Raw genomic sequence first — 11,863 nt, forward strand, 5'->3', positions numbered from 1 at the left:
TGTTTTACAACGGAAATAAATGCTCTACAGCTGCAAATTTGGGGTATTAAGCTGATTCTAGATGATTTTACAGATTTGAGATAGTACTGGGAATAATTTAAAGTTAAAACATTGGTTCTGAAATCAATTGTCATGCTTGAAGTGTATGTTGTAATTCATTTTTAAACGATTACACCTGCTCAATAAGAAGTGTATGGGAGTTTAAGACAATCTTTAAGGTACGAAAAATAGTTACTAAGGTTATAATACCGCCACTAAAATGGAATGATGAATAGAAGAATGAAGAATTTTTTTATATTATACTCTTAATTATTTTTATATAAACAAGGATACAATCTCTGATGATGAAGGACGGGGTTGGGACCCAAAAGTCAAAATAGATTATGCACCCTTCCACTATTATAAAGAGTAAAGCAAAAGCTAGAGCATCATAACCTATGCTTTAATTGAGGTAGCCTAAGCAATTATCTTGCATGAGCACTTTCTTTTCAGCACTGTTCTGTACCTCAGCCATATAAATCACCACCTGATTATAGTGTCATCTTTGGTTTTATCAGACCCCAGTATTCTTCGCCCAAGAGCTACCAGTCCATGGACCAGGACTGTTAACATCATTCGTAGAATCCCTGCTCTAAACCCACTTAGATGAGACAGGAAAGACTGAGATTTCAAGTGAAGGTGTGAATTTGTGAAATCTGCAATATCCAGGGACTTGTCTCGTTGGATTGCTAGCCATTGCAGCTCGAGTTTCTTAATGGTCCTCAATAGCATGGTACAAATCTATCAAGAAGGCAACTCTTTAACCACCTGCTCTTCAAAGAGCTGTTCGTTCAATTAAGGGGTCTCTCTTGGAAGCAAGCAAGCGAATCCCACTAATCGTTCTCAATATAGTAGGATGATATGAAAGCCATTTATGCTTACGCCCAACGTAATCTTCCAAAATAAGAGATGTCAAGTTAGACAAATCTTACCAATATTGCTCAATAACTGGCCCACAGAAATAGTGTCAGATCTGCATCCTCCCTTTGCTGCACAGGCATAAAACACCTAGGAGCACGAGGATAGGAACAATTAGAACTGTAATTACTCCAAAACATTCAATAGCGTGAGCATGATGAATCACTTACTCAATAGCTATAACAAACAACGCATTTTTAATAATACAACAACGAATTCATGTCCATGATCAACACACAAATACACCATCAGTCAGTCATATCACTAAAATGCTATACATCTTCATTTCAGTGAGGACAATACGAACGATACAAGCTGTGAGATCTTTATTACTCAACGGTAATATACAAAACTAACAGAATCCTAGGCAAAGTAAAAAGTTACGCCTTCCGAGGTTAAAGACTGCATAATCAAGCAAAAAAGAGATAAGAAAACCTAGCATCCTAACCTAAATAAATACTCCTACTTGTTATTCTAAATCTTACTCAAAACTACTTCCCAACAGTTTCAAAATCAATTCGCACCTGTGGGTCCTTGATAAATATGAGTTGATACACATCTTTGCTCTATCACCATGCCCTTGTCTAGGATGTCAATCCTATTTCCCCACCACTTTTGTAGTAAGGAGAATGGAGATGGTTATCTTCACATGGATGAACGCAAAAGAAAATACTGCCATGACCTAAATGCCTGGTTAAAGATAGATTCACAAGCATAGAAAATAAACTATCTGGACATAACAAGACTGGTTAAAGATGGAACTACAGATGGGCTGAAAATAGCATCGGTTATGTACTTGCAGTTGTCACGGTCAACTTTAACAGACTTGCGATGCTCTTTTTCAGCTTTTAAGGTGGAAGGTACGCGGAACACCTCACGATTGTCACGCCTTCTTTCAGGGGTAAACCCATAGCTCCTACGAGGATGTAGCTTCTGAACAAGTCCACTGCGCTTTCTCTTACATGATGACTCCCACTTCAAGTGTGAAAGGTAATCATCTTTCAAAAGATCAGTCACAGCTGCACTGTTTTCCTTCTTGTACATTGTACTTATACGGAAAGTATTAGAACAATCTTGAGACCCACGCTCATCTTTACCCATATCACACTCAGGATGTTTGGAAACACAAGCTTGCAAATGCTTTTCGCTGCCATGCTTCACACATCTTCCCACTTTCAGGTCAGACACTATGGACATTGCAATATCTGCCCTTGCGCTAAATTCTTTCCAAACACCCTTTACCCACTCTTGGGAATGTCTCAAATCACTTCGAGAGAAGACAGCTTCTCGCTTTTCACCTAATATGAGAGTTATCCATAGTTAGTTTATAATTTAAATAAAGTAATAATAATTTAAATAAAGTTAGCAAGGAAAATATACTATACAGAGAAACCGAATACCAAGATATCACAAGAATGCTTCTTACCTGGAAAATAAACTAAGAGTTTCTCATTAGCTTCTTTCCTGATAACAATACCCTCCCACCAGCCATCATGCCACCAAGCATCAACAATGGTGCCAACGTTGATGGCCCACGTGACTTTGCCATCACTTATCGGAGAAGGCCTTATAGTTGTCCTACCTTCAAGTCGAAGGCCCATTGCATCACTAGCAGCAATTCTAGATGCTAATACCCATTCCTGAAAATATAATCAAATCCTTAATTAATTGAAAACATATAATATATACTTGTATGTAACAAAGAAAACAAAAACTAAGACACAAATAGGTTGTCATATAAGAGGGGAACAATTACAATTACACAAGCTGACAGGAATAATTTTACCTTTTCCTTCACACCAAAATTCTACATTATTTATTTTAATACAAGTACAATATCAATATAATAAAGGCTACCAAATGTGGTTTCACAACCAAAATTAAGCACAAATAAATTCACATAAGAAATTTTGTGAAAAGGACAAGCGTCTCGAATTGCTTCACTGATAACCAAAAAATTCTAAAATTTCATTGATAAAAGTACTCCACAAAACTCAGATTTATTCAAACATAAAAAATGCAAGCAAATGTCTCAATATAAAAGAGTTGCAGTCTATTCCCAATTTATTTATCATTGTTTTCCCAGGCAAATATTGGTCTAGATGCTGAAAATTACCTCAAGACATTTAGCTTCATCCTCTGCATCCTTGATGTCATGATAACGTAGCTTTACTTTGTTCTTGTGCTTCTTAATGATGGTTGCTTTGAACCAACAACCAAACATCCCACTATCCTGCGACAAATTCTCAACCACTGAACCCACAGCTGTGTGTTGCGCTACAACTTCAACATTCTCTTTTCTAAATACAGTGAAGCCAGAACCCTGTACTACACCAGCACTGGTATGATTTGTTGCGGGAACAGTGTCCAAAGAACCTCTTGCGGTAGCACATTGCATGTCCTCTTTGAACTCTCTTGATAAACGCAGTCTCTTCCTTGGTTTACTACCATTGAAAGCACTGATATCTTCCTTTTTCCATGAATCCTCAGGCAGACAAGTATTCTCAATAACCCTTGCTGAAGGAAGAGAAGCTATGTATCTGACAGCATCCTGCTCCCAGTAACCTTTCACTTGAGTTATGTCCAAAGGCTTGAGATCACCACTGTCATATTGCTGACAGCACATATATGGTCGAAGCATAGCATGCTGGGCTTCAGACACAAACTTGGCATAGTGCCGGGGACTTAGAACCATGGCAAATCCGTCAATGCATTCAACACTGAGATCTTGAAGGCAAAGAGAAAACAAAATCTCTCTGTCATTAAAATTGGGAGGCAAATCAATACCAACCTCGTCAATTTTATGAAACCACCGTACCACAACCATCCTGTTTCCTTTCACATCTTCATACATATCATCCAAGTAGGCTACAAGTCTTTTGTTCTCCTCAGCCAATACACGAACAAACTGATTAACCTATTAATAAAGATTATAGAATATTGTTAAACTTTGCAGAATGGCACAATATTTCAGATGAATACAAACAAGAATGTGAAATATCCAAGCAGATAACATAACTAAATCTCACCATGACTTTAACTCCATTACGATGGAAAGCTTTATAGTGCTTTCTCTTCTTTTTGCATGTCCATTGGGAGCCTAACCATTGAAACTCTTTGGTATGATGACCTAGCTTCTTTAGTTGGATGGCCTTGACAATAAAAAATAAAAAATATATATAAGAAATCATAAACCCTAGTAAAAAATATCCAAACATTAAACCACTTTCGACATCGCAAGTAACTAAAAAGTCTCAAGATAGGTACCTTAATTGTTTCTATATCTAATACATCAGGTTCACTTCCTTCAGTAGACCCACCACTTAACTGGGGAGTGACAGGAGTTTGTGATTCTGTAATCAATCATCAGATAAATTACAATTAGCATTGATTTCAATAAGACATCATTCACAATAGTTAAAAGAGAAGAGAAAACATCACACCACACCAAATAAAGCTACACTATCCTAACAAGTGATTACTGAAACACAGCATTCATCTGAGAACTACATACCAAAAACAAGAGGCTATAGTTAGCAGCAAAATACACAAATGCAGTTTTGATGTAGGAGGAGAGGCAGCAGAAAAAGAACATTTAGATCATAACCTATAAATGATGAGGGCATGAGGATGCCAATGCTCTCAACCAGCTCTTAATCCTGCAGCCCAGATCATAATAAGCTATTATTAAGCGCAAGGCAAGGGCTTACATAATAAGGAAGCAATTTTTAAAATAACACATAAATGGCAACACCAAAGAAAATGGAAACATTCACGGAGAGAATTACTGAACAAATTTAAAATAACACATAAAACCATCCTTAAACCTGTAATAACTTAGCTGCAATACCAGATCACAAGCAAAAAGAACTTGAAACTCCTAAAAAATAGCTCTAAACTTCAAAACAAATATTAACAGGATTTCCAATTCAATCAACTCAATAAGCAATCATACAACTCAAAGGAATAAAAACAACAGGATTTTAAATCAATTAACTCAATATGTGCTAAGCCAATTAAAAGAATAAAACCAACAGGAATCCACATCAATCAAGCCGAGATGAAGCAACCCAATTCAAAAGAATAGAATCAATAAGTTATCAATGCAAATAACTTGAGCAGTGCAACCATTCAAAAGAATAAACCACCAGGAATCATAAAAACTGAACTCAAGAAGCAATCAACAAATTCATAAAAATAAAAAATTAAGATTTAAAAAAAAAAAAAATAACCCAACAAGATTACAATCTAACAATCTAAAAACAAACCCAAAAACATCCTAATCACATATACCAACCATAGATTTCTATGGAAAAAAAAGGGGCAAAGACAGCAAACATACAACCATTTATTAAACAATGAAAATAACACTCTGTATATTATATCACAAAAATAATAACAGATCAATTGAAATAATTATCACGTATAATTCAATTCAATTCAATTCTTATAAACGCTCCTGACAAACGTTATAACTATAAGATCTGATACCTCATCCCCCAAATCTATCTATTCCTTAAAAAAAATACTCCTAATTCTTATACTTAAATCAGATGTTTATTCTCTGAGGAAAATGTAATACTTCATATTATTTTGTTGAAAATAAAAAGGGAAACTTTAGAGATAAGATATGGGTCAAAAAAAATAGTGGATTCAATACCTCGGCATTAAAAATTCAACACGGAAATCCCGCTATTCAGCTCACCTCTCTAGTCCAAAATCAAGGCAAAAGATTCAATCTTTTCCACTAAGAACACTAGTCACGCCACATATTTCAAACTTTTAATAGAATTTCATATCCCCAATATAATAATTCTATAAATTATGTAGGAAAAAAATGAACGGAAAAATAAAATTTCAGATCTAGAACGTTTCTTATACAAAATAGAGTTAAATTTGCCTCAAACATCTCAATCCTCATCATGGCTCAATTTGTAAGAGAAAAAAAAAGAAACTCATGATTCTCAAAATTTGATGAAGAACGCAGAAAAACCGCACGAATTTCAATTTTTGCAACTTAAACCGAAAAATCACAGAATTCCAATTCTTTGACAAATTTAGAGAAAACCTCCCAATCTCTCAAAAATAAAGTAATAAAACCAGAATATCAGATCTGAATATGACCTCGAACAATTGACTCGAATTCATCCTAAACCACCTCCCAAATCCCAGAAAAAAACAAAAATTACATTGATAATAACAATAAAATCTTTCCAATAAACATCCAAATCCTCATAACGGCTGAGTTTAATTTATATATAAAAATTCATGATTTTCAACTTTTAATGAAAAAGGCCAATGAGGAAAAATTAGCTGAAAATGCAAAATTTTGCAACTTTCAAAAACAATCTATAAACAAATTAACAAATCCAAAAAACAAAATTGAAGAAAATAAAGCTCCGTGAAATCAAGCAGCCCTAAATTCCCATTATCCTCTACCAAAAAAAAAAAAAAAAAAAAATCTCCCAAAAATTAGACTAAAAACCACTAAATCAGATCTAAAATTGACCTCGAACAAATCAAACCACCTCCCAAACCCAGAAAAAATCAATCAAAAACACCAACACAGCACCTTCAATTAACCTCAATCGAACCCCGGAAAAAATAAATCAATAAAAACCAAAAACAACAATAAAATCAAAACCAAAATCAAAAATTACCTGGAGTAAAGGAATTCAACCAATCAACAACCTCCTTCTTGGATTTAGGCTTAACAAAAGATGAATAATCCAGCAAAAATCGATAAGTCATATGCCTCAAACTCTTCTCTTTAGCAATAACAGCAAGATCAGAACCTCCATCTTTTCTCTTCAATACATAATGAATCTCCCTCCTCCCTTTCTCCCTACACACATACACCTCTTCCCATCCCACATACACCACCTCCTTCGCCGCCGTCTTCGCCGTCGCCGGCAATTTCTCCATTTTCACCAAAAATTAAATTAAAATTAATTTTATAATTTTAATTGAAGAAGAAGAATCCAGAAGCTCTTCTCGCTTTATCTTTTACTTTAATTTTTTTATTTTCTTTTTTTATTTTTTTGGGTGTGAAGAAAAAAAGGGGGAGAGTGGGAAGAGAGTAATGTGAGTTATATATGTAGGAGAGAGAAAGAGCGGAAAATTGAAATTAGGGTTTTTTTCAAATCAACGGTTGAGATTGATTTGGTTAGAGACGGTTGAGATTGAGTTTGTCCTACTCGATGACACGTAAGAAACTCTGTAGGAAATTGCGGGTTAACTTTGAATTTTTGTAAGGGAAGTTACGGTTTTATCCTTGGATATTATTTTTTTTATTTAAAAATTGGAAATTTTATAAGAACAATTCCAAAGGTTATAGCTAGAGATTTGCTTGTAATTTCAATAATTTCCTAGCTACTAGCTTGACCATTGGAGTTAGAAAACTCAATTAGATTGGAAATTAAACTTGCCAAAATAAAATGTTCATCATACCAATTAAACTCTTTCTATATATTTTCTATCCAACAAATACTACTAAAGTAATAGGTAGCCATTGGAGCAAAAAGTTGCTAAATGATAATTAGCTTAAAAGATGATGTGGCAAGCTAATTGTCAAATTAGCCATTGGAGTTGCTAATTGTCAAAAATGATAATTAGCTTAAAAGATGATGTGGCAAGCTAATGATAATTAGTCATTGGAGTTGCTCTAATTGTATTCTATCTTATCCGCAATTGGAAGTAAATTATTGTGTGTATCAGAATTTATTTTGTGAGATTTGATATAATTTTATTTTTGGGAGGAAATTAAATTAAAATAAAGGACGGGCATTATTGGAATAAAGTCCAGGTCTCCAAAGTTGACTAAAATTAGTGGTAAGTTGGCGCGGAGTTTTTTGGTTTAAAGGTTTGGTTAAAATTTTAAATGTTAGTTACCTCCTACTTGCTTAGATATTTTATGGCCAACTTGGACGTGTGTTTAACTTTCGAGGAAGTTACAATATGTACTGAAGTGAGGAATTATTGAAACTTGAAAGTTGCAGTTTCATAACAACTCAATGGGCATAAGTGTGCTCTATAAGCCCAAATGTCATGCTAGTGTGTCTTGTATTTAGGAGAATCGTGTTTAAAATGGATCATGAAAAAAGTCATGTTGAGCTCGTGTCATTTATAGAATTATAGGGCTTGTTCTGATTTACTGAATTAAGCTGAAATGAATATTTTATGAGATAAGGAAATTAGAAACTCAACTGAACTTATTAAAACTGAACTTAACTGATTGGAGCTAAACTGAAATGCAATTAAGGTGAAGAGAATAGGCTCATAGTATACTCCACTAATTAACAGTTCATGCGTACCTTGTCGCATGTCATGCTGGGAAAGATACGCCACTAATGTTTAAAGTCTACTAGAACTCTAATAACACGGCGTTAGTACCTTGTCGCATGTCATGCTGGGAAAGTATACGCCACTAATGTATTAAAATTCATTAGTACTAACAAATGCAAATTGTTGGTATCAATATAATTCCTTGATGGTATTTAGATAATACCATCCAAACACAAATTAATACCGACACGGTGTGTCCAACCACATATGAAAGTTTGTCGTCACATTTTATCTTAAAATAATAAATTATATACTACATAAAACGAATAACATAACAAATTTTATCACATAAATACAAAAAATATTTATTTTAAGCAAATCGTGCATCGCACGGACTTCATCTAGTAAAAATAAAAGCGGTTCAATTAGAGCTAAATATCGTGCTCGTGTTGGGTTTTGTACCGACTTTTAAAAATGATTTAATAGCTAGTGTTATAAATATAATTCTTCCGTTCACTTTTAGTTGCAACAATTGGAAATTTACACTATTCACATTCTCACAATTGACCTTCGTTTTATATTTATATATTGAGCAAAATATAGTCATATGAGATCTTGTTAGATACTTCTAAATTTACACTTTCATGGAATCTAATTTTATAATTTTACCTATCTACAATTAGAGATATGGAGAGTTAAAAATTATGTATTGGCAAACATAAAAGTCAAAATGTTACAACTAAAAGTGGATGAAAGATGTATTCTTAAGAGTTGTGCTTCCATAATACTTCCTGTGAAGTAAAGATTAAGTTACAAAATATCATACTCTCTGTATGCTAACCTTATTTGGCTATGGTTTCATAAGGGATTTGAGAACTTTGTTATGTAATTTATACCTTTACAACTAGGGTGTCTTTTTGTTCTCGCCATGAAGCGGCGTTATGGTCGTTGTGGTTAGATCGACCGGAATGGACGCTATAAATGATGGGGTCGAGGCTTGTGAGCGGCGTTGGGGCCGTTGTTGAGGAAGGAAGATAGGAAGAAGAAGACCAAGATGATGGTGGCAGCGAGATGATGGTGATGGTGGTGGCGGCGAGATGATGGTGATGGTTAGATAAGTCTGCCGGAAATGATGGTGGTTGGGGCTTGTGTTTATAAATGAGAAATAAGGGAAGAGGAAGAAGGGGAAGAAGAAGCAGTATTTACATAAATTGCCATTTGAGTAACACAATTTGTTATTTAAATTGAGGGTCAATTGACCAAATTGGTAAATAAAAAAGAACCTTAATGACAATTTGGTAAAAAAATAATTTCGGCGATAATATGGTAAAAAAATGTTAACTCTAAGCGACAATTTGGTAAAAAAAATTTATCTCAGGTGACAATTAACCCAAAAAACGCAGAAATTTCCGACAACTTAATCGTGAATGCTTAATTTTGTTTGTTTTCTGTGGTTTTTTCTTAAATAAAATAATTTTCCCACTTAATTTTCCAACCCTTTTTAAGGAAATTACAATTTGAAAAAAAAAATGTTTAAATATTAATTTTCACTTAATTTTCCTACCCCTTATTAGTAATTTTTTTTAAAAAAAGGGGTTGAAAATAAATTTGTTATTGAAATTTAGCAAAATTTTATGGGAAAAATAAATTTAAAAAACACATAAACAAAATAAATTAGTGTATTAAAGTGATTGTCAGAAGAAAAAAAAATAGAAATTTTGGTCAAAATGTCGCCTGAGTTTATTGTTTTTACCAAAGTGTCGCATATGGTTAGTTTTTTTTTACCAAATTGTAGAGTTAAGATCATAGTTGGGGTCCAACTTTTTGGAAAATATTGTATTTGGGGTCTAACTTTTTTCTACTTAGTGTTTGGGGTCTAGAATAGTTTTTCTGGTGAGATTTAATTAATTGTGTGCAAAAAAGTTAAACCCTTAGTTAAAAAACTTAGACCCTTCTAGTTAACCAATAAAAAAAAAGTTCCTTTCTTTTCTTTTTTTTTTTCAAAAAAATAAACACAACCAATTAGAATAATTGAAAAACTTGGACCCTTCTAGTATTTTTTTTAGTTATAGTGATATCATTTCCTATATGATACTTTTTATTATTGATAATAATTTGACTTAGGTTTTTTATTTTTTATTTTTTTTTATTTTATTTTTTGGTAGTGTAAGCAAAATACATAATTATCTAATTTGTTCTTTAATAATAATTCATGTTTCATTTCAATAAATATGTAATAAGAAGAGAATAAATAAATTTTGTTATATTTCACAATTTTTTAAGACAATTTTTCACTAATTAAAAGTATAAAATTGATAATAATACTAAGAATTAAATTTATAGTAAAATCTTTTAATACAACTAAGATTTGAAACAATTTAATAAAATATGAATCTTATTTATTAAACTTAAATTTAAATAAAAAAAAAAAGAATATGCATAATTGACATATCATATTAGGGCATGTTCACATTTACTGAGCTTAGTTGAACTGAACTGAACTGAACTGAAATGAGTATTTTATGAGAAAAGGAAATTAGGAGGTGAACTGAATTGAATTGAATTGAATTGAACTGAACTTAAATAATTGGAGTTGAACTGAATTAAACTGAACTGAAATTAAGCTGAAGTGAATAGGCCCTTATTGTGAAATTTTTTTTAGAGATTTTATCGTACCCTTATTTTAGAGAATTCAGATACAACAAAAAATTAAAAATTATTTTGTAAATAATTATGATATTAAATTTTTTTTATGAAAAATATTTATTTTTATAAATTATTAAGTCTTACGAAGGATTACAAAATTATTTTATTGTTTGAAATAAATCAGATAATTTTTGTCACCCATAAAAAAAAAAAGTGTTTTTGTCAAATTAAAAAATAAAAAAAAAGAAAAAAAAACATTTTTTTAAAAGCGTCTAAATTATTCATAGTAATTTAGAGAGCCAAATTAATTTGAAAAAGTGGTATATGTATTCCACATTGTATTAACTTTTATTATTAATTTGGAATCTTTGTATAAAATTTATTAGTTATTTCTATAATTAAATGCATTAAGGGTATAAATTTATTAGATAAGGGGTCTAACTTTTTTACAAGAGTCTAACTTTTTTTATCTAAGGTTAATGGTGAGTTAAACTAAGGTTAACTCACCGGAATTTCTAACCTAGACCCTAAAAACAAAGTAAAAAAAAGTTAGACCCCAAATACAATATTTATCAAAATGTTGGACCCTATTTGTTATCTTAACTCCCAAATTGTTGTTGGAGTAACTTTTTTTACCAAACGGTCGCTAGTTGTCTTTTTTATTTACCAATCTGGCCAATTGTCCCTCAAATCGAGTAATATAACTTGGGCAAGCTCTTATTTTTGTGGTGTTATAATAAAAGTTTTGGATTTGTGATGTTATAATCAAATTTTTGATAATTTTGTGGTGTTATAAGTCAAAAAATCTAAAGGTTTATGATAGTTTCATTAGTTATAACACCTAACTAATTGTTTGATTATTGGAAATATTAATCAAATTGAGCACCATTATAGTAGGCTAGGTGGTTCAAATCTTATTATAGGTTGGGAAAGCCTTTATTGATATATTTTTTTTTTGTTTTTACTATAATCAAAT

At 32.2% G+C, this 11,863-nt stretch overlaps 1 protein-coding gene across 3 annotated transcripts; it reads right to left on the reverse strand.

The window, feature by feature from the left end:
• Positions 1–270: 270 nt before the first annotated feature.
• LOC145562298 (uncharacterized) lies at positions 271–7,012 on the reverse strand. 3 transcript variants are annotated; one of them, XR_014094315.1, is made up of 7 exons: positions 6,618–7,012; positions 4,225–4,310; positions 3,987–4,109; positions 3,074–3,874; positions 2,384–2,597; positions 1,482–2,255; positions 271–1,047 (listed from the first exon to the last, which is right to left on the reverse strand). XR_014094315.1 is itself a non-coding variant. In XM_081622523.1 (7 exons), exons 2-7 carry the CDS (start codon positions 4,581–4,583, stop codon positions 1,684–1,686), a joined length of 1,815 nt encoding a protein of 604 aa, XP_081478649.1. In that variant the 5' UTR covers positions 4,584–4,616; positions 6,618–6,756; the 3' UTR covers positions 1,136–1,683. The 3 variants fall into 3 exon arrangements, 2 of the variants coding, with proteins under 2 accessions (XP_081478649.1, XP_081478648.1); XM_081622523.1 differs by lacking the exon at positions 271–1,047 and adding an exon at positions 4,565–4,616 and having other exon boundaries at positions 1,136–2,255; positions 6,618–6,756; XM_081622522.1 differs by lacking the exon at positions 271–1,047 and having other exon boundaries at positions 1,136–2,255.
• Between the last annotated feature and the right edge of the window lie 4,851 nt (positions 7,013–11,863).

The sequence above is a fragment of the Chenopodium album genome, chromosome 10 (assembly GCF_948465745.1).
Source record: "Chenopodium album chromosome 10, dcCheAlbu1.1, whole genome shotgun sequence".
NCBI classification, from domain to species: domain Eukaryota; kingdom Viridiplantae; phylum Streptophyta; class Magnoliopsida; order Caryophyllales; family Amaranthaceae; genus Chenopodium; species Chenopodium album.

What these genes read in the sequence shown, in the direction of transcription:
- LOC145562298 (XM_081622522.1), bottom strand. Translation starts at nt 6,882, where the DNA reads ATGGAGAAATTGCCGGCGACGGCGAAGACGGCGGCGAAGGAGGTGGTG. An exon ending in GTTGAATTCCTTTACTCCAG is followed by an intron (nt 4,311 to 6,617) that starts GTAATTTTTGAT and finishes GATTGATTACAG; the next exon opens with AATCACAAACTCCTGTCACT. An exon ending in TAGATATAGAAACAATTAAG is followed by an intron (nt 4,110 to 4,224) that starts GTACCTATCTTG and finishes TTTATTGTCAAG; the next exon opens with GCCATCCAACTAAAGAAGCT.